A 24019-nucleotide genomic window follows, 5' to 3' on the forward strand; every position below is an offset into this window, starting at 1 on the left:
AATTCTTAAATTAAGATAATTTTATTTCTTTTTAATTTTCTTTTTTATTTTTTTATTTAAATAATTTCAAATTACATTATCATCGCTTTTATTATTTCAATGTCTTTTTAAAATTCAAGACAATTTGAGTACATTTTACTTTTCTTTTGAATTATTAAATTAATTTACTTTAAGTATGAAGTTTTTTTTATTTTACTTAGAATAATGAAAAATATAATTAAACAATAATATACTAAACTATTAAACTAATTTAGTTAAACTGAGACTTAATTATAATTTAAATGTAAAAGGAAAGTAAGAAATTAATGGATAAAAATTCGTTAAGTTGTAAAAATTTGTGTTTTTCTAGGCAAGAAATTAAAAGCTTTGTTTTTTAAATGGAATGTAATAAAATTTAAACTTAAAATTATTATTAATTTTTATAATTAAATTTAAGGTTACTTTACTATTATTATTAATAATATAATACAATAATTTATGGTTTAAATAAGCTAGAGGAATTGTTATTTCTTTTATTTTAAATTTATTATATTTAGGGGTCTTTTAATATGTTTTTGGGGTTTTAGTAGAATTTTATACAATTGCAAAATAGGTTTTCGATTAATATTTACAATTTTTGTGGGATATTTATAAAACAAGATCAGGGAAAATAATTTCAAATATTGAAATTTTTAAAGAAAAACAATATTGTCTTCAAAAGACTTTTTAAAGTAGAAGAAATTAAAATTATTTCAATTTTTTTAATATTACAAAATCTTTTGTTTTTTTAGGAGTAAGTAAACATTTAAAATGTTTGTTTTATTAAGAAAATTTGGAAAAAAAAAATAAAATTAACAAAATTTTAAATATAAATGCTGTTTTAAGAGTCAATTTTTTAAAAAACAAATTTTACTTTAGTTTTGTATTAGAAAAAACTGACTTTTAAAAACCATAGCTCTTTACAAAGTTTCTTAACATTTAATTAAACAATTTTATAGCTTTTTATAATATTTAATTTAAATTAAATTCGTGTGACTGTTTTGTATTGTAAATTTAATGTTGTGTTTTTAGTTTTCTTGTGTTTTTAACTTAATTAATGTCTATAATTATCATCCATGCGATTACGTTTTCTTTGCACCGGATTCTCACCAATATCTAAGCTTTCATTATCACTGTCCATGGGTTCGCTGCAGTCATCGCCATTGTCACCACCCATGTCATCCTGTTTACGTTTGGCGGTGGCCATTTCAGCAGCATGACGTTTGCGCCATTTGGTGCGACGATTTTGAAACCAAACCTGTAATTAAACCCAAAAAAGGAAAAAATTAATTATTAAAACGTATTAAATTTAATTGTTTGAGAAAGTAATTAAGAAATTTCAAAATAAAACCTTAAAAGTAAAAAGTCATTAGATTAGAGAAAATCTAAAATCACACATGTTTCTTTTAGCTGGGGGTATGGGGGAGAGTATGGTCAACCAAATGTGACACCATTCAAAACTATACAGCCTGTGAAAATTAGCTGAAACCTCATCAACGCCGGTTAACCCTCAATTAAGAGAATATAAACGATTTTCAGCTACTAAATTCTTGTAGTATATTGTTTTTCTTCTATAGTTTCCCCTTCAATTTCTTTTGGTCTGCTTTTGGCCATGACTAATATGGTTTGCTGCGCTTTAGTTATTCCTTTTTCTTTATTTTACTTGCTAGCCTTTTTTGCTTCTAGCTAAATTTTGTTAAAAAAGGAGGCTTTTTTTTGTGGTAACACATGTTGCCACCACTAACAAGCTGTTTTTCTGTGTTGAATACAAAAAGTTCAGCACGTTTTTTGTTGGGCTTCAATTCTTGTGTTTTTTTTGTTATTTTTTGCCTGTTGTTAGTATTAAATCACAACAACAAATGAAAGCTTATAGGCTTTATATATGAACCATTATTCCAAACCAAGCAACAAACCCATCCATAAGAATCTTTACAAAATCTTTCTTTCTACAGTCTCATGAGTCATGTGAAATGTACGTTGAATTCTTTCATCCATACTCAACATCATCAATTTGTTGGGGATTTATATGTGTTGTTGTTGTTGTTTTTGTTGATTTTGGTCATTAACACACTTTTCCTCACAAATGATGACTACAATGATGATGATTATTGTATTCAAGTTTATAGTATATCTTTTTTTTTTGAGGAAAGTAATTTTTAAATTAAAAATAAATTTAAAGAAATGTTCATAAAAGATTTAATTGAAATTAAAGGTTTATTAGAGGTTTCAGTAAACTAAGTTTAACTAAAGTCATAGATATTAATATCATCTGTTGAAATTCAGCTTACAAATTAAACTAAAATAACATTTTGAATATTGGAATAATGATAAAGTACTATTTAGGTTTCTTAATAATCCATTTGTGTTTTTACTTCCATTATTATAAACTTAGTCAAAAAGTACCGTTACAAGAAAAAAAGTACCAAGTCCCCCTTTGTGTGTTCCCACTTCATTCACTATTATCTAGGCTCATTATTACATAGATTTTAAAAGTAAAAGTACCATAAAATCGAACATTGTGGATTCACGATCACTCAGTAATCTTTAAACATAGATTCCATGTTAATTTTTATTAAAAAAGTTTATTATTAGAACAAAAATAAAGTACCATTAAATCTCCATTTGGGAATTGTCACTTGTTCAGGATCATTATTAGTTTAATGTTTCTAGATTTATTACTATAGAAAATTCAAAAAATCCATTAAGAGAAAACGTTTCATTAGATCTCCTTTTTTAGTACCATTACAGGAAATAGTATCATTAAGGCCCCTTTCCTTGTTAATTACTTCACTAAAAAGCCTGGTAACTTTTACGTGTTTAAGTTCTTTAATCTATATATGTATATAAAAATGAAATGGTCCATGTATGTAATTGCATCACGTGAGAACGGCTGGATCGATTTGGCTGATTTTTTTATTTAAATCGAAATTTTCAGAATTTTTTTTTTTTAGTCCAGTCAACTGTAATAAAATAGCTCCCTAAAGTATGCAGTACAAATTTAGATATTTTATTTGCAAATAAATAAGAACAGACAGGTGTATGTGAGTTGGAGAAACTTGAAGAACTAGTTTAAAATATAAGAAAAGTACCATTAGAAGACAAAAGTAGCAATTTCCCGTTTTCACCCCTTTCAAGCTTTAGTTTTTAAATATTTGTGTGATACAGATGAAAATCTGAGTTCATTTGCAGATAAAAATTTTGTTTTAAAAAAGTACCAAAATTTTTACCCAAATTTGACACTATCTACTCCTTTGCACTAGGGTTCCAAATAACACACTTTTAGACCATCTAATGTCATTTTAGTTCGACTGAAGAAACCAGTGTTTAACAGTTTATCAAAATTGGCTCAATAATTTGAGTTAATGTAAAAACATTTCATGGAAAAAGTACCTTAAACAGACAAATTTTTTATGCCTTATAAGAGGAATTTCCCAAAATTCAAGTACCAAAAAACGCTAAATTCACGCAATATTTGAATTTGCAGTCATTTGTGCATTAAAGTGTTGCCAAACAAAAAACTGTTTGACAGTTGACATGTAATTTAAAATGGAGCTTTATTTCTTTTACCAATATTTCAAAAATAATGAACGTTTGCAGAAAATCATCCTTAACAAAAAATCTAAATTGCCGCATTTGGGATTCGGAGAACCCACATGTGATTGTCGGGTGCCCTGATAGACTAGACGATATTGTACTGGACTATCAATGCAAGGGTTGCGGGTTCGATTCCTGCCAGAGACTCTGGGTGTTTCTGCAGACAAGCAAAACGCTTCGCAGTTTGTGTTTGTTTAAAAAAAAAAAAACAAATGCATTCACAACTTCTGTAATTGTTTACAGCGAATTTTTGGCTGTAGGCATTAATGGACCACACTGAGAATAGTCAAGCAGAGTTTTATATTCTGGATCGTTATAGGTAGCGAAGTCGATATAGTCATGTACGTCTGCCCGTCTGTATGTTGAAATCAACTTATCGTACATATGTACATGATTCATATTAGGAATTCTTCCGGCTCGCTTGCTATTTAACATCGAGACAATCGGCCCACAAATGGCTGAGATATAAGGATAACCTAAATTTTTTTATCTATTTTTGATATATATTTGGATTATATAGTCATTAAAATAGACAATATGGATATCCAATAATTTATATTTCAAAGATCTTTGCAACGGAGTATATAAGGCCAATGTAAGTCGGACCTACAATTTTTCAAAATCGGAAAAAATATTTTTCCCCCAAAAAAAAAAATTCACAAATAAATTAATTTTTTTTTTAAATTTTCCCACAACATTTTTTTTCGCTAATAAATTGAAAATAAAAAATTAAATTTTGTTTATCTAAATATTTTTATTTTAAAGTATTATTTGGTGAAGGGTATATAAGATTCCGCATAGCCGAATATAGCTTAGTTAATTATTTTTGCCTCAATTGGATGCTATTGAATTGGAGTCCATATTGTGGACTACATGTGGTTTTAACAAGAAGGTGCCATAAACCAAACAGTCCGTACAACAATTTAGACATAAAATATTTCTTGGTTATTTACTGTTTCTGCCCGGTAATCAGAATTGGTCGAAGAAACAAATATTCTTAACTAAATGAGAATTATATTAATTTTTTATACAAAAACCTAGGAAATAAATCATTATCAGAGAACTTCTATGTAATGCTGAGGATATGTAAGTAATTCCATGTCATTACAAGTATTATTGCTTGGATTTTTTTATGTCCAAAATATTTAAATAAAATTCGAATCAAGGTTAAAGTTGTAGAGCTTGTTTCTGTATTTTTTTTACTTTTCTAAATTAATATCAAGGTTGGCAACCAATTCAAACTGTTAAAAGGTAACGGTAATGTTAATTTGGATTATTTCGGTAACGGTATTTTGTTTATATTCGATATTCAAGCGATTACGGTATTTCCTGTTATTTCAGTAACGGTAACGGTATTTAAACGGTAAATTATTAATAAAACTTACAAAAATTAAACATAAATTGATCAACATGGTTTTTATTATAGTTCAAAAACTGTGGATGTCAATAAACTTTATTATGGAAAACGAAAATATTATCACCTTAATATAGATAGGCCCTAACTCGTGTAAGTCCAGATTTTCCTTTATTTCGATGGTCCGCTCGAATATCATATTCAACCAAAATATCGCGAGTTAGGACCTTTCTATATTAAGGTGACGATATTTTCGTTTTCCTTAATAAAGTTTATTGAAATCCACAGAATTTGAACTATAATAAAAACCAAGTTGATCAATTTATATTTTCATAATTTAAATGTGCTTTAGAATAACGGTAATTGTAGTTATTTCTGTAACGGTATTTTAGAGATAACGGTAGTCGAGCTGGAAGGATATATAAGGGCTAACGTTGGCTTAGCGGTAACGGTAGCTAACTTAGCTAAATATTTGTTTTATTCTGTAAAATAAAATCAAAATAATTTAAACATTTTGTGTGTATTAAATATTAAGAAAATTCTAGTAATCTTAAACCCTAAATGAAAATGCATTTGAAAATTTTTCATAATAAAATACTATCACACACATATAAACCAAATGAACTAAGTGGGTGTTAAGCTTTTTTTCCCCTACAACAATACACTCTCACTTATGAAACAAATTATACGAGAGTACATACGTTTTTTTTTTGTATAATATGCCTGCAACATTATTAGGTTTCATTGTTGGCCTTGTTTGGCACAAATGCTGTCTCATAATGTTGTTACTGTTTTGGTTTTTTTGTTTGCCTTTTTGATACACCCCAACCAAAACTGTAGACAAAAGTTAGACACAGCTGTTGCCTTAAAATAATGACCATGAAAAGCATCCTTAATGATGCCAAGTAATGGTCTTTATAATGAATCTCTTTTGCCACTTTATATATTTCTGCAAAAAGATAACGACGACGACGATGTTGTAGAAATTTTTGTATGAGTCTTTTGTTTTTGCATACAGTAAATGTGTTTGGTAAATATTTAAACAGACTCAAAATGTTGTAAATGATGTTTAGTGAAGAGGTAGAGCGTAAGATGGAAGAGGTTAACAATTTGTGGAACAGTTTATTGTAGAGTGCTGATTTTACTTGGGTGTTTTTGTTGTTTTCCCAACTAGAATTGGTCAAAAACTATATGAACATGAGTTTAACTGGGAAAACAATCTGTTTTACAAGTAAAGGCAACATTAAAACACGATTTAATTGTATTTTTATGAGACATTATGTTTGTATGTTGTGTGTTTTATAAACAAATACTGGGACACTCAGTCTCTTATAAAGATGGACACAGATACTTAGGACAAAGGAACGTGATAAAATAATGTATCTACCAAAAAGGGAGTCCCTTGAAATAACCTTTTCTCTTTAATACTTTGTTTTAAACATTTCTACGTAAATAATAAAAATATTAATTACAATTCATAACAAACGTTTGTTAAAATGATCAAAATTCTATTAGATGAAACTTCTTTAACAAAATTAATTTTATAAGACCTGTTAATTTTAAATATAGTTTACAAATAATGCAAATAATAATAATTGGAAATCCTCCTAAAAATATTTCTTTTACAGAACACCCTACTATGTAACTATTATTTATCACATAAAATAATTACACAAATGTGCAAATGAAGTTGTAAATTATGCTTAATTTTCATATCGTAATTAGGAACAAACAAATAACACTGTACAATACCAACAAAAATTACGAGGTCCGACCAATAAATTTTGATAGAAGAGACAAAAAAAAAGACACATGTATCGGCGTTTTGAAAGTTTACATCTGAATTTCATTTGAGGCGGGGTTAAAGTTTCCCTACTCTGGCACATTCTTATTGTTATTCGGTATAAGAAACCATGTGATCCTTACATTTTAGGTATAAAATGTGTTCAGCAAATTTATGTAAATTGTTAAGGAGAACATTTCTTTAGAATATGTTAACCCTCTAAATCCTCAAGGCATGGGTCTTTTATGTCCTTCTTTTAAGTATTAGCAAAAAACACTATTAAAACAGGGATTTAAGGGGTTAAAATGTTCCGCAAAAATATTATCCGTAAAATTTTACTATAAGTCTCTGAATACACCAATACGGAAAATTCAACCTGAAAGTCAGAAATAAGACATAACAAAAGAGAGCTTAGTGTTAATTTCGCATTTATTAAGAATTTTATTTTATCAGCAAATTTATGCAAAATGTTAAAGGGGGGTCAGACTGCATGTATTGCTTGTGTTTTGTGCCATGTATTGGGACATTTTTCCATATGTAAACATATACATGCAGTGTGATCCATATGAAACTTTGTGTATGTAAAATACATGTGTATTACTCGTGACATTTTTGGCAATTAGAGCATGTTCTATTTTCGTGTGTATAACAGAGTTGTATTTTGAAATACAACACTGTGTGAGTGCAAAATAAAAAAAAACAAAAAAGAGTAAAGAAAAATCATAACAAAATAAATTTCATTGCATTAAATATATATATTGTGATTTAAAAATGTTTTAAATAAATATATTGTTAAAAACAACAAACATATAAACTAATAGAGGTTATGTCACATGCAATTACATATGTACGTTTGAACGTGGAAATTATGAATCACATGTATAACGTGAATTTTGACATACACATGGAATTCCATATGTATCGAATACATGTCCCAATACACAAGCAATACATGCCGTCTGACCCCCCTATTACGGAGAACATTTTTGTAGAATATGTTAACCCTCTAAATCTCATGGCATGGGTCTTTTTTCTCCTTCTTTAAAAAAAAGAGCAACAAACTCCATTAAAACAGGGAATACAATTTTCTGCAAAAATATTATCCGAGAAATTTAGCTATAAGTCCCTGAATACACCAATACGGAAAATTCAACCAAAAAGTCAGAAATAAGACACAACAAACTTAGGGTTAATTTCAAATTTATTAAGGTGAAAAAATAAATTTAAAATACTCATTTAAGGGTAGAATACTTGCTTTGAATTTTAACAAAATCAAAGCACAGACAAATTAAAAACTATATTTTTGGCTGCATATATTTGGGAATACCCATAATATCATATAGTTTTAAAACATTGTTGAAATCCCTAATTCTAGGAACAATTACTTAAAAATATTTATAAACATTCTTAAGCAAGTATAACTAAAAAGTTATAGTTTAAAATTTCAAGCAAACAAACAATTATTTCAATATTTAATACCCACAAATAAGTTGATTTCAATACACCACAAAAATATTTGTTAGACAGACACATTTCAACATAAAAGACTCATAAATCATGTTCAAAATATAGTAAAAAAGAAATAAGCATGAAGAAAAAAAAGAACTTTTAACTGTTTAAATACCAAAAAAAAAAAAAAACGAGAATACAAACCGATAAGAAACCATCAAATAATGCTATAAATTTAATTTATGGTTTGAAATTTAACACACAAATACTCTCACAAACTCAAACAAAGCCACTAATACTTGCATATCAAATATTTAAAAAGTAAATCTAATACTTAGAAACAGCCTCATCTTCATTATTATTATTTGTAGTTATTAAACAGTGGGGCAATTTGTCTATTAAAACTGTTTAAATAGGGTGGTCTGCTGCGGGTATTGAGGTTTTATTTTTATGCCCAGTAGGAAATTTCAAGTTTATGCAGTCCATTCATTTGACATTTGGTGGAATAGTTATCATTAGGACAAAACACAAACGGATCCAGAGGGGGTGAAATAGGAATTTTCCCCACACAACCGAAAAGTTTTCATATAAAAAAGTAAAAAAAAGAAATATGTAGAACAAATTTTATTTTTTTGACCCCCAAAATGATTGACGTGGATCAGCGCCTGATAAGGAAGTTGTTCGTATTGAAACTTTCCTCACGACAGTCTAAAATTACTGGATTGGAGGTCCACCTAGTAGAATTGCATCCACAGAATGTCATAGTTTGGTATGAATTGTAGGACCACGATCCACGGTACTCAGTACTTCTTCGAAAACTATGATACTATCACTAACGGAGAGCGCTACCGATCAATACTAACAAATTTCTGGTGGCCAAAAATTCGATGATATGGATGTGAATTTCGGGACGTCTCTATTGTCAAACTGCTAACGTCACATAGATATGCTGCACGATCGATTTGAGATATGGTTATCTTAAGCATTGGCGACGCACAGTGGCGCCATTTAAGTTTTTTCGTTGCATAAATCATAACTTTTGAACCAAATGAGATAATCAAAAAATGTAATAGATAGATTTAATAGATAATTGATCAACCTATGAAATGAGTGTTTGAAAAGGGTTTTACTCCTTTCAGATGTCTACTTATGGTTGAAATTTGTGGAAAAATCAATTTTATGGAAAGTAAAATAATATATTTTTTAAAATTTTTGATTTTTTATGTTTCTTTTTAAAGGCTTTTATAATTTACAATTAATTATTCCCGAAAAGATTTTTTTTTAAAAAAAAATTTTTTGTTTGTTTTTCGCGGTTATAGTATGTCATTTTTGGAACCATATCATTTTTCAAAATTGTATCTGGAAATTTTTGCATTAGGTAAAGGAATAATCAAAGAACTTATTTTGAAAATATGGCAAATATAGAAAGTGATAGTTTTTTTTTATTTTCCTTCAAAGTTGAGAAATATTGAAAAAATGGATAGTTGGTAAATATCGATTTGCCTGGACAAATATAAAGCAAACAGTACAATCCGTTGCATAGTTTTCGATATATTGTATCTGAAAGCGGACCAAATTACCTAAATTTTTTTTTTTTTGATTTTTGCAACCTCACTTGTTCTACGGGCGCCACTGTGCAACGTGTCCGAGATTCGTTCTTTCTATCCTTTAAATCTCTGACATAATGACAACAGGCTAAATCAAGCCAAAATAATGATTCTGTAAGATCTTAGAAATAGTAACAGAAACTTTTTAGAATTTTTTTATATCATCGGTTAAGGCCATTGATTTCGTTCCGGAATTTTTCCGAAAAGTAGATAGACTGAAATATGGTGTCACTCTATCAACATAGTTTTTTGAGAGGATATATCAATCTTTTTTTCTCATTCGATGGCAGATGCAATCATGTTAAGATCATGTTTAAATTGTCTTGTAAAAATTGAATTAATTTGGTTTTCCTCCCAAATTGTTTAATTAACTTAAGGAACTTTTTACGAATTTTTAGAGCAAAGAATATTTTTTTCTGGTAACTCATGGAAGTCATTTAGATTCTATTCTTTTCGATTTATAGCTAAATAATCTTCCGTCCGTTGCAAAATATTTGAGAATATTAATTGTGGTTTATTCCTGAATGATATCAGTCTACTTTTTAACTTGAAGATGCGTAAGAAGATTAAACCTTTCATAAATTATAAAAAAATCGTTAGCGAAAAAGAATATTTTTGGAAAACTTTTTGTAAACTAATGTTGCCTTCTAAATTATTTTTAACTGATCACAAAAGGGTTTAAATATATCCTTCAACGGTTTCTAAATCCTTTCGACATTTTTAAATACTGTCACTGTTATAAACTAACAATGAATTTGTTGAAAATTTTAAATATCGTTAGCTTATTGAGCAAAAGTGGTAAAGTCTACTTTTTATCAAAATTTAGATTTTAATACAAACTTTAAAACATACTTAAAAAAAGTTTACAATTATTTCGTTGCTAGACTGTGTAAAAGTGCTATGTTCATTATTGTCAAAATTTAAAATTATTATCTCAGTTAAAAGTTTATTTACAGTTTTCATAAATTGTTTAAGAAAATATTGGATCATCTCGACTACTGATATCAAAAACCTTGATCCATTGCTTTTTAGGAGCAATTTTAGTGTCTTTAAATCAAACAACATAATTAAAACGATAAAAATAATGAAAATAGGGTATAAGGAAATGTGCTAAGTTCACTAAGAAATAAGAAATAAGTAAAATCAAATTAACTTAGTAACACATAAGTACTTATAAGCACACGCACTTCTTCTAAGTAATAAAAAAAATATGCAACAGATTAAAGAAAGTAAAATTTGTGAAAAGGGACTTATTACATTTGCACTCTAAGCTAACAACATTTTACATAACAAATTTTTAATAAACTATTCTTAGACAGTTTCAATTTCTTACATTATTCTATATTTAAACCAAAACCTACTGTATCTTCATCTACTCCCTCTTAGCCAAACACAAACCAATATAAATAATAAATGTTATATATTCTATAGAAAAACAAGTAAGAGAGATGTATTCGGCTGTGCCGAATCTTATATACCCTTCACCAATTTATACTTCAAAATACAAATTTTAAATATTTTTAGGTAAACAAAATAATTTTTTTTTTCCAAAGTTGTTTTTTAATTTTTTGGAAAAAAAAATTTTGGAATTGTTATTTTAAATTTTAAAAAAATTTGTTGGGTTTTTTAAATTTTTTTTGTGAAAAAAAAAATTCGGGTTAAAAAATATTGTTTCCGATTTTGACCCATTGTAGGTCCAACTTACTATGGTCTTATATACGTCGTTGCAAAGGTCTATCATTAGATATCCATATTGTCTACATTAATGACTTTGTAATCCAGATATAGGTCAAAAATTGTTCTAAAATCGAGGTTATCCTGTTTTTTTCCTCATATCTCAGCCATTTGTGGACCGATTTTGCCGATTTTAAATATGAAACTTCTCCAAATCATGTCTGACAGAATTATTGAAGATTACCGAAGATATCAGGGGTCTTCAGAAAATTAATTTCAACAGACAGATTTGAAATTGTTCCAAAATCGAGGTTATCCTGTTTTTTTCCTCATATCTCAGCCATTTGTGGATCGATTTTGCCGATTTTAAATATGAAACTTCTCCAAATCATGTCTGACTGAATTATTGAAGATTACCGAAGATATCAGGGGTCTTCAGAAAATTAATTTCAACCGACAGACAGATAGATAGACAGACGGACATGGCTTAATCGACTCCGCTATCTATAAGGGTCCAGAATATATATATACTTTATAGGGTCGGAAAATTATGTTGTGGAAATTACAAATAGAATGACAAACTTATATATACCTTTCTCACGAAGGTGAAGGGTATAATAATGAACTTTATAAGAAGAAAAAAAAAGTAAAATGATTTAAAAGTGGTAAAAATTCAGTTTTATAATCCTTTTTGAGTGTTGGGTACCTTTTGTTAACTGTGGAGAAAACAAATATAGCTAAATGTTCAATACTCTTCACAGCATCAACTCCTAAAAGTGGTGGTGGTGCTGGCACCAGAAAAGGCGCTGCTAACATGTAGTCCATTGGTGTGTTTGAATACACATAAATCTGCATAAAATTCTCAATAAAATAAAATTTACATGCGCATTTGACGTATACGACTGCTGCTGACTCGTTTCTTCTTCTTTTAATTCTTCTCTGGATTTATAAGGGAATTTCCCTTTAAAGTATCCTATATTTGGACCACATTCATGTAGTTGTTGGTTTTGTTTGTTTGTTTTTGTTGTTATTGTTATCTGTCTTGTAAAACCATATATATAAATATAAAAATGTTCATTTTAGTTTTTTGGTGTTGGGTCTCTGCCATACCACCTGACGTTTTTGTTGGCGTCCCAACAAAAAAAATACAAAAATAAAAAGGAAAGGGAACAAGAGATTCAAACATGGAATTCGTTACGGCCATGTTGTAATGACAGGACTGTATTGAAGTATTATTTATGTGTGTGTGGCTGTGTGAGAGTACATGTGGTGGCAATAAATGTGTGTAAAACTGTATGTTTGTGTTGCATGTAGTATGTAAATATAACACTTGATTGCAGATTTTAATTTAAACTTCTTTTCTCTATTTTTATTTCATTTTATTTCCCAAAAAATAAAAGGCCTCATGTAGTGAATTATATAGTTTTTCATTATACTCCTTTATACCGGCCATATATTTTGGCCAGCCATCATTTTGTTGTCGTTTCTCAGGTGACTGACTGTCAGTGAGTGTTATATTGGGGATTTTTCTTTTATTTTTTTTTTTTTGGTATCTGAAAAGTCTGCTGTTGTGTCATGTGTGTGGTTTTTCGTTTTCATGAGGGTCTCCTATCATAAATTTCAGTTTTCAAAGCGCTTCTTTTTTCGTTGCAGTGTAGAATTGATGGGAGGTTTCCAATCTTTGTTGGTTTGATTGACTTTGACATATTGATGTCATAAATTCATTGGAGTTTTCTTTGTATAATTTACTGTTTCAGTTAAGGTAGATTTGTGTTTTATAATTTCTTTTTTTTTTATCGTTAGCTTAGAGAGCACATGAGATAAGTCGCTTTTCACGAATTTTAAGGGATACACAAAATACTAGAACTAGAAATCATTTGTTTTAAATATCTTTGATAGATGTTAATAAAGGTTTATTTGAAATTTGGTATGATTTATAATGATTTATAATCACAGTTTAGAAAAGTGTCTTGGGGACTTATAGGTCCCCTTTTTTGGGATTTTTTAATGGACTTTGCTGTTTATTACTTATAATATTTGACTATTTCTAATCCTATATTCTTTTGCAGAGGACAACAACATTTGTCATTCATATTCATTCAGTTATATGGTCTAAACACATTTTTCAAGTGTCGAATGAAACGTTAAAGTGTCTCGGATTTCAGAAACTTCACTCCATCTAAACTCCTCACTATTTACACCACCTATATCCGACCTAAAATGAAATACAACTCTCATGTGTGGGCCGGTGCTTTAAAGTCTATTTTGGAGCTTCTCGACCTCGTACAGTAGAGGGCGAATGTGGTTATTGGTGACAGTAGGGTATCCAACTCTATTGATTCGCTGGATCACCGAAGTAATGTGGGCTGCGTTTCACTGTTCTATCGGTACTACAATGGAATGTGTTCTGATGAAATCAGGGAACAAAATAAATACAAAACTGAATGAAGAAAAATATATTTGAATTGAATTTGTATTAGATTTGAACTAACAAATATTTAAACATTCAAAGGATGAATGAATTAATTCCATTGAATTCTATTTAAATAAAAGCTTGAATGAATTAAAATTGGATTTTGGCTTTATGGAATCTGAAATTAATTTTCTGAATTAAGAAAGAAAAAATAAATTTTTTATTCAGAGTTAATTTCAAATTCAAATAATTAATTCGAAGCTCTGTCAGTAGTCGAGATATTAATAAATTTCAAAATGTTCCTATATTTCTCAATAAAATGTATGATTTACATTTTTTAAATAAAATAATTAAAACAAGTTTGGAGCTACTTATAAATACTAAGCTCCATTTGATTAAGATAAAAATTTTGCTAACAATTGACTTAGCATGTTTGCATACCTTAGTAAAATAACGAGAAAATCAAAATAGCTGTAAATGTTTTTTAATCAAGCAGTGTATTTTAATTTATTCTAACATTTGGTATTAAAATCCAAATTTTCATAAAAAGTGAACTTAGCTCACTAACCTAACAATATGTAGATCTTGTTTAATGAAAATATGGGAATATAAATTAAAATAATATAAAAGAGCTTGGAATATTTGAAACAGTTCAATACTAATTTAAGATATTGAAGGCTAAACTTTCCAATTTTTGATATTTTTTTAATTGGCTACTTTATACATCCCAGGTAATCTAGAGTGGAGTCAATTGTCTCTTTAGTATCTCTAAGTAATCTATGAAAAAGTCACTTAAAACCATTGTGGGGAGGGTATAATGCGTTTGTGCAGATGTTTGTAACGCCCAAAAATATTAAAGTATACCTATGGACTTAGAAACACTTTCTGAGTCGATTAAACTATGTCCGTCCGTCCGTCTGGCTGGTTGGCTGGCTGGCTGGCTGTCCATGTAAAGCTTGTGCGCAGAGTATAGGTCGCAATTTTGAAGATATTTCGATCAAATTTGGTACATATTATTTTTTCGGACCAAGGACCAAGCCTATTGAAACTGGCTGAAATCGGTCCATTATTTCACCTAGCCCCATACAAATGTCCTCTCGAAATTGGACTTTATCGGTCATAAATGTTTAATTTATATATGTATCTACACAAATTTCGCTCCAAATAAGTTGTATACATACAAAATTCATATCACCAAATTTTTTTACGATCGGTCCATAATTAGTCATAGCTCCCATATAGACCCGCTTCCGAAAATCACTTTAACGTGCTTAAATCACTTAAAAATGTTGGCATATACACAAAATTCAACATAAATAACTTTCATATAGATATAAATCACACGACATAATTTCATGGTGATCGGTCCATAATTTGTCATAGCTCCCATATAATGCCCACTTCCGAAAATCACTCACGAATATAAATTATTCATATTTTAAAAGAAAAATATTTTTACTCATTTACTTGGTGTAAGGTATGACCGACCATACTTTCTTACTTGTTTTTCTATAAATTATTAATATTTTGTTGATTTTTATTTATTATATTGAGTTTAGCTTTAGTTTGATTTAGAATTTCTTTAACTGAAACTTTTCGTACTCCATTTGATTCTTCTGAGTTATAATCTGAATTAGTATCAAGGTCTAAAATTAATTGGAACTGGAATGTAGACAATTGACAACAATATGCAATAAAGGGTTAATTGTTACTTAGTGTACCTTCGAATCTCAAGTATACTTGATTTACTCTCCCATGTGAGACCAATCTATGTATCTATTTCAAAAGTCTAATAATACTTATATTTAAGGACTAGATACTTTACTAACCGCAAATATTATCTGATAAAGTCAATTATTGGACCGTCACTTTGTAGCTGGTATCAGATTGTGTTGAGTACTTGGAGATGTCATTTAGACTGACTATTTTGGGGTTTTTTGCTTCCACTTAGAACTCTTACATGTTATATAGCTAATCAAATAGCCAGTTAGATAGTTTACAAGGTAACTGGTTCTATGTAGCCGGTATGTGAAGCCAATTCGTTGACTACTTGTGTCCAGCTATCAGACAGTCTCTTTGTAAACTAAGTCTCTTTGTAAACATGGTAAAATAACTAGTCCCGTAGCTAATTATGTAACCAGAGGTGATCCTAAATGATAGGTAAAATCGCCAGTTCGGTATAGTTCTTAAATCAATCACATAAAGCTATTTACTCTCATTTTAATGTAAATGTATGTGAAAAAGTAAAGGAATATATAAATAAAATTTACATATTGTCAGATATCTTCTATAAAATACTGGCCATTTGAATACGATTGTAATTTGTAATGTCATAAGTGACATACAAACTAAAACCAATCTAAAATTTACATACTATCACAGGCAACTCTTCTACACTAAAACAGACATATTCAAAATACTATATAGTTAGTATAAATTTAACATTTATCAGGAGTGAGAGCCCAAAAAATAAAAAATATTATGATGTAAAACCTAATGTGTCTACGACTAATTGAATATGTATGAAGATGAAAAAGATTTGGAAGAAAAAAAAAAAAACAAATGATAGAAAAATAAAGAAAAACCTAAAATGTATAAACTTAACAAACAAAAAAATACGGCAATACAAACATACACTAGACAGCTTTAGCAGCAAGTAATACACAGTATGTTACAATATTATTCAGCATTAGAAATTCCAATCCAAACTTGTTTAACTACTGCTCCTAAGTATTTGTCGACTATTCATCTTTTACTGTGATTTCATTTGGTTTTACACACAAAATACACATGTATAAGTAATTTACATACTTTACGCACACCAACTCAAATACACACACACATTGTGGTCTACATCCTGATTTTATAAACAACAACAACAATACAAATTTGTGTTGCTCATTCTTTGGTAATTAATCATTTTCCCCACGAGTCTATGTGTGTGTATAATTTATGTGAGTAAGAGAGAAAGAGAGAGAGATTGTGTCTTGCTCATCATAAACGTAAATTATATTGCATAAAAACAACATTAAATAAGTACATGCCAACATTATTTTACACACTGTAGTTTGTAAATGAATGAATTATATAGACAACAGACCTAATGGACAGACAAAAATGCACAGATTTTCGAAAAATAGACAAACACTTGTCGCTCACAACAGCAGGAGCAGCAACATTTACAGTTGTTGTTTTTGTTCATTCATCCATCCATCCATCTATCTATTCGTACACTCATTTAGTCATTCATTCATCTACTAAATTTGAACTTATGGAAATCAGTCTGGCCAAGTGTGAGTTCATGTTGTTTCTTTTTTTTTGTTGTTGTTGTTGGTTGAGTGTATCAGTGTATTTGTGTAATTTGTATTACATAAAGTGTAGCATAGCATTTAGGCGTCAATTTGTAATTTGTATTGTTTTGTCTGTGTCGTTTTTCATCATTTGCTTGCTGTGTTTATTAAATTCATCAAACTGATATGATTAAATATGCTTTTGTTAAATGAAACATTTTTAAAAATGGGGGAGAATGAAAAGTGTCATTAGCAATTTCTTTTTTCTTTCAAAAATGAGTTAGTAACATTTGGTTCAAGTACATATTTTTGGAAATTAAAGAACGGCTGTTATATACAAAATATATTTCTGAAATACACACTTCTTAGAATGTGCCCACTGAAGAATTAAGACTTATATATATGAGGAAGATATTTAGAAACTATATCCAATCTCCATCTCGAGTTCTACAAATTCGTTATAATTACTATTATCTATGTAGTTTATTTCTCATTTTTACGGTTTTGAATTGAAGGGATGACAAAATCAAAACATATTTATGAATACGTAACGCATTACCCTAGATGACAGTTTGCTGAGGCTTGTCGGTTCAATTCCCGCCAAAGAATCTGGGTGTTTCAGCAGACATAATAAAAGTCATTCCTAAGATTGTGTTTGTGTTAACAAAAATTAATTTATTTCCTTTATCTCTCTTCTATTTCTGGTCAATTTTCTGAGAAAAGCTAAATTCTCAAATCTAATTTATTCAAATTGTCCTTTAAAAGTATATTGTAGTACTAACATTCTACTTATAACAGCTAATGAAAGGATTACAACTAATTTAAATGAGGGTTTAGGCCACAAGCCCCATTCCCTTGAAGTATTACAAACGCAACCACACGCTAAGGTAAAAGATAAAAACAACTAAATCCTCCCCCACATGAGACACTGAGTTTTGGGTTTAATACAGCGTGGATTTTATTTAACACCGCAGTAGCACGTGCATGCGTGATGATTACAATGATGCTGCTGGATTTATAACAAATTTCAATGACTTTTGTATAGAGGGTGTTTCAAAATCAAAAAAAAAGGATCTATTACCCAGTACAAATTTGATGACAAAAGGATTTGTGTTTACAGGCTTACTTATTTGTTTTTGTTGTTTTGCTTAAACGATAACAATTTAAAATATTGAACAATTTTTTTTTTGGTTTAATTTTGAAATTTAAAATAGGTATTTTAGGTATTTTAAAAATGTAAACACTGGTAATCCCTGGCACACTTTTATTTACAGAACTCATAAAAATGTTAATTTTTTTTTCTAGATTTTTAAAAAAGAGATAAGTGTGCTAGGCTTACCTTAACTTGTGATTCAGTCATTCCTAAGGCATACGCTAGTTTAGCTCTTTCTGGTCCAGCCAGATATTTGGTTTGTTCGAACGTTTTTTCCAAGGCAAATATTTGTTGTCCACTAAATGTTGGGCGGGTGTGTTTCTTTTTGCCATCCTTATCGTTGGCTGAATGATGCTGGTGTGATTGTGATAAATTGGCGGTCACTGGAAAGAAATTGAAATAAAAAAAAATAAATAAAATTTTAAAATTTAAGATTGAAAATTAATTATGTTCAAAATTTTCATTTATTTTCCAAAAAGTTGAAAATTGTAATAGATTTTTGTTATAGATTTTGGTGAATAAGATCAAAGTCAAATTATGCTAATATATAATACAAAAATTTTCATGACTATATCTGATACTAGCTAGTAGCTACTCAACTAACATACGAAAGGATCCAGAATGTATATTCTCTAAATTACAGTAGAAATTACAAAAGGAATGGCAAATACTCATGGCGAAGAGTATAAAAAGATGATTTGAGGAGTTGTCGATTATCTCTCAAATTTGCATAATATTAGTAGACTCACATAAATGGTAAAAAATTTAATAATTTTCCAAAGATGAAACTGTTATACAGACAATTTTCTATAGAACAAAATTTGTTACAGAAAAACTGTTATATTAACATTTATGAGAGAAAAAACTGTGTTACGGGAAATTTTCCACAGAAGAAACTGTTATACATATAATTTTCTATACTGTTATACGTAAAATTTGTGATAAAAAAACTGTTATACACCAAACTTTTTGTAGAAAAGTCTGTTATATAGACAATTTTTCAGAGAGAAACTGTTATACAAGCAATTTTCCATAAAAAACTGTTATACAGACACTTTTGTAAATAAAGGTTTTCCTGAAATCCAATTATCCCTGTTCACCTAACAGTAAGAGCCGTTATTTTTATATAAGATAATTGTTCTATTACAGAACACAGAAAAAACTGTGTTACAGGAAATTTTCCACAGAAGAAACTGTTATACAGACAATTTTCTATAGAACAACCAAACATTTTATAGGAAAAACTGTGATATTAACAATTTTTGAGATAAAAAACTGTGTTACAGTAAATTTTTCATAGAAGAAACTGTTATAAAGAAAAGTTTATATTGAAATACGCAAAATTTGTGATGAAAAAATTGTTATACACAAAAGATTTTGTAAAAAAATCTGTTATATAGGGACTTTTTCAGAGAGAAACAGTTTACAGGCAATTTTCCATAAAAAACTGTTATACAGAAAATTTTCTAACGAAAAGTTTAGGTTTTCCTGAAATCAGTCCCTGTTCACCTAACAGTATGAGTCGCCATTTTTATATGCAATAAATGCTCTATTACAGAACACAGAAAAAACTGTGTTACAGGCTATTTTCCACAGAATAAACTGTTATACTGAAAAGTTTCTATAGAAATAACTGTTATACGAAAAATTTGTGATAAAAAAAAACTGTTATACACAAAACTTTTTGTAGAAAAATCTATTATATAGACAATTTTTCAGAAAGAAACTGATATACAGGCAATTTTCCATAAAAAAAACTGTTATACCGTCACTTTTCTAAAGAAATGTTTAAGTTGTCCTGAAATCCAATTATCCTTGTTCACTTAACAGTAAGAGCCGCCATTTTTATATTCGATAATTGCTCTATTACAGTAGTTGTTTTGCAGTTTATTATTATTTTGAGATTTTATGAAAACTGACTGATTATTTATAAATTAAAATCTCTCTCCTTGTCAGTTCCTGTAAATCAGCGAGAGACACAAGCAGAACATGCTACATTAGTATATACATTGTATTGATGTATAAAACTAATATTCTGATTGTGTTTTTGATATACAATCTACAATTTGATTCCCTTTTGATAATTTTAATGAGTTTCGATCATTCAAGTTCTGTGCAACTGAATGATGGTTTGCGTTCTCCCCTGCTGGTTATAATTACCAACTTCTGCCTTTTATATGTATTTCAGTGCAAAAAAATTATAATTTTTAATTGCAGCTCAAATAAAATTTTAATGACTTTTCAACTTAAAAATACATATGTACATAAGTTAATTTGCATAAACAACAATAAAAATTAAACCAAATAAATATTGACACATACGAGTCACAAAGAGCGGGAGTGTGAAAACTGCAAAAATTTACCATAAATTTCAAACAAATGGACACAAATGCCATGTTTTAACTATAAAAATAACAAATAATTAAAATGGCATAATTAAATAACAAATAAAATTGAGCCTTAATTGCTGAAACTGTAACAGCAAATAATAAAATATACATATGTATAATAAACACAAACATACAGAAAATACTGGCATAAATTTATGGTCCATATTATGTGTTATTATTATTATTTGGGGACAAATTAAAATAATAATATGAAATTAAACCAAAACTAATTGACCACAAATTAATTTATGTAAAAATCTCCAAAGCATTCAAAGTAACTAATTAAATTCCTTTGCTTATTTGGTTGGAGAGAACAAAGGATGCCTAAAGTCACAATAACTGTAATGACCTGTAACGTTAAAACGTAAAAGGAAACCCCTGCAAATCAATTAAAATACACCAAGTGTTAGTGAAATTATGATAAAACCTTTACAACATTTAGCAGGCCATTTAATTATTCACTCCACTGTTTGGCATTGTACCCAACACTTAAGAGTCCGTATTAAGCCAATAAAAGACCATTTGAACAAACAAAACGCCCCCCTAGGAAATGATGCTTAACAACACACACTCAAATTTATACAGGAAACACAATTTCCTCTTCTTCTCTCTCTCTCTTTCTCACCATAATAACACTGTTCCTCAAGCCCTTTACATGGATATTTATTAGTAACGGTTATTTAAACCAACAACAACAAACTTGAGCAGCCAGAGCTGTGTTTGTGCAAGGTTGTTGGCAGCGTGAGTTGTTTTACCACAATTTTAACGACGAGTGAGCAATTAATGTCACCCCATTATTAAATGAAGGACCCTTAATTATACAGTTTTATAAAATCAAGCTTAATATCATTTCGTAGCTAGCTGCTCATTCTATATTTTATACATAAATGTAGATTTAAGGAAAAAGGTAATTTCCAATTGTGTCCTCAACTATGTCGTCAACAGTTTTCAAGGCATTATAAAGTCACAAAAAAAAAAATAAAATGTGTTTACGGCCATTTAACCATCCTGTATTTTATGTTTTTGTGAATTTTTGTTGTTTTCTTGTAGCTCCAGTTGGTGGTGGTGGTATGAATTATTAAGGGTTGTTTTAATTTTGCTGCTGTTACGTTATTTTTTTCTTTATTTCGTCTATTTTTTATGGTGGCTTGAAATTTTGGGCCACAATTTTGTATTTTGTTGGAATCCCTTAATGACTCTTTGGTTGATAGGATTTGAAGGTTGTTTTTTTTTTTTATTCAGGTTGTTTAAAAATAAAAATTGTAAAATATTAATTTAAACTTGTTGTTGTATGTAAAAATAATAGGTTTATTTTATCAAACTTTTTTTGGTGTTTTATTAAGTGGGTTAGTGGATCATATACATATTTATGTATTAAAATATGTAGTTTAAAGAATTTATTTTTAAATTTATATTAAAAAGTCTACCAATATATCTGAGGCCGTATGGAAAAACTAGGTAACTCCACTTTTTAAGAAAATTGAGATAACACCAAAAATAGAAAGTGGGTTTCGTTTACTATCACTCTGTCAGATCAAAATTTTGATATAGTTTCCCATTTAAAAGTTATTTTTATGTAAAAACTAGCTAACTCCATGTATTTTTTGAAAAAATAAAGTTTCTTAAAAAACAGAATAATTAGAAGTTTAAAACTACGTTGTTTCGAAAACTAAGAGAGAAAGAGCGAAATAGAACAAATTCGAGTCACAAGCTCTTTGGCTCCAAATTCTGAACCCAAAAAAATAAAAAACAACTCGGCTTATTTTTGATATGTATACAAGAATAAAAGGAAAAAATATTTTTTGGAAAAACTGTGTAACTCCATTTTTCGTAAAAACGTGCTGACTCAAATATGTAACGTTTTTCTACAAATGGGTACTAAAGTTGACTTAATTCCGTAAAATATAAAAATAAATTAAAAAAAGTCTTTTGGAAAAACTAGGTAACTCAATTTATCGAAAAATCATGGTAACTGACATCGATTTTCGGTTTAATGCCCAAAATTGAGTTCAATGGAACCAGAAATCTGTAACATTCTTTAAAATTATGTTTTGTTTAATGCGCATGCATAATAATATAAATTAATATTAAATAATTAGTGAAATATATTTAAAACTTTAAGTGTGTTTTTCTAGTGTTTTCAAAAAGTGAAGCTACCTAGTTTTTCCATACCACCACAGATATATTGAGTAAATATGTTAAAAATTTAAACAGACAGACAGATCTTCGAATTGATTAATTCAATTTAAGCTTAATTCACTAAAATCTTAACTCAGAATTAAACATTTCAGCAACTCCTTTCATAATAGCGTTCGCAACATTACAAATTCTTTAAGTGCATTTAAAGGATTTTATTTGAATATAATTCATTCATTTTTGAATTAATTCATAATAAAATTCAATAAAAGCTTTGAGTTGATCATTGTAGAAATAAAACTTTCATGGAGCTACTGGAAGGAAGATGGCGAGGTTGCAGTCGGTTGTTAGTTGATCATAGGCTCTGTTAGAATAAATATCAACTGCAATCTTGTAGATTATAAAGTGTGTGTATTAAAATAGAGTGATCGTTTAACCCTCCGTTAGTCGCATTTTCAATTAAGACTAGTCGCAATGTATTAAATTAATATCAATAAAGATAAGCCCAGTTTGAAAAAATATCTTCTATTTTTATTTCGTAAACATAAAAACCATATTAAATTTAGAGTATTTAAAAGAGCAATACAAACAAAATTGCAGTAAAAATATAGTTTTATCAAAAAATATATTAAAATTTTGGTGACTTAAAAAAAATTACAATAAAAAATTTTTGCTTGCGACTAACGGTAACTTGTATAAATTTAAATAAATAAAGAATTGTTAAAAATTTTAAACTATATTAATAATTTCTTCCGACAATTTCTTGACGATAGTTAATACTTTAATTAGAAAGTATTTAAGTACTTTCCCTTTTCCTCTTCTAAAATTATTATTAAATTCTCTCCTTAATTACTATATTATCTCCAGATAATGTCTATAGGATATAGCTATATTTTTATGGTGGGAACATGTTCTAGTTTTGAATTTGTCATTGTTGTAATAATACCGGATTTCAAATCGTTCGTGAACGAACTAGGCTATGTTAAGTTGATATGACAGGTGACCAAAGCTCCAGGGTTTGGTCATTTCGTGATTTCGAGAAAATGAAGATGTGGGTAATTTATAAATCACCAGTAGAAAGGCTGGAGCATTGGTTGAACAGTGACAGAGAAGAAGTCTCCGCTTCGGTTTCAATGCAAGATGTTACTCCCATCATTT

General features: G+C 28.8%; 1 protein-coding gene across 1 annotated transcript in view; it reads right to left on the minus strand.

Annotated features, from left to right (window-relative positions):
• Window positions 1-1072: 1072 nt before the first annotated feature.
• Window positions 1073-24019, minus strand: part of HGTX (HGTX homeodomain transcription factor) — a 51480-nt gene continuing 28533 nt past the window's right edge. The window contains exons 3-4 of the mRNA XM_065505147.1: window positions 18522-18718; window positions 1073-1276 (exon numbers count right to left, since the gene is read on the minus strand). Coding sequence (XP_065361219.1) covers window positions 1073-1276; window positions 18522-18718 — 401 coding nt within the window. The remainder of the gene's footprint in view (window positions 1277-18521; window positions 18719-24019) is intronic.

The sequence above is a fragment of the Calliphora vicina genome, chromosome 3 (genome assembly GCF_958450345.1).
Source record: "Calliphora vicina chromosome 3, idCalVici1.1, whole genome shotgun sequence".
In the NCBI taxonomy this organism is placed as follows: domain Eukaryota; kingdom Metazoa; phylum Arthropoda; class Insecta; order Diptera; family Calliphoridae; genus Calliphora; species Calliphora vicina.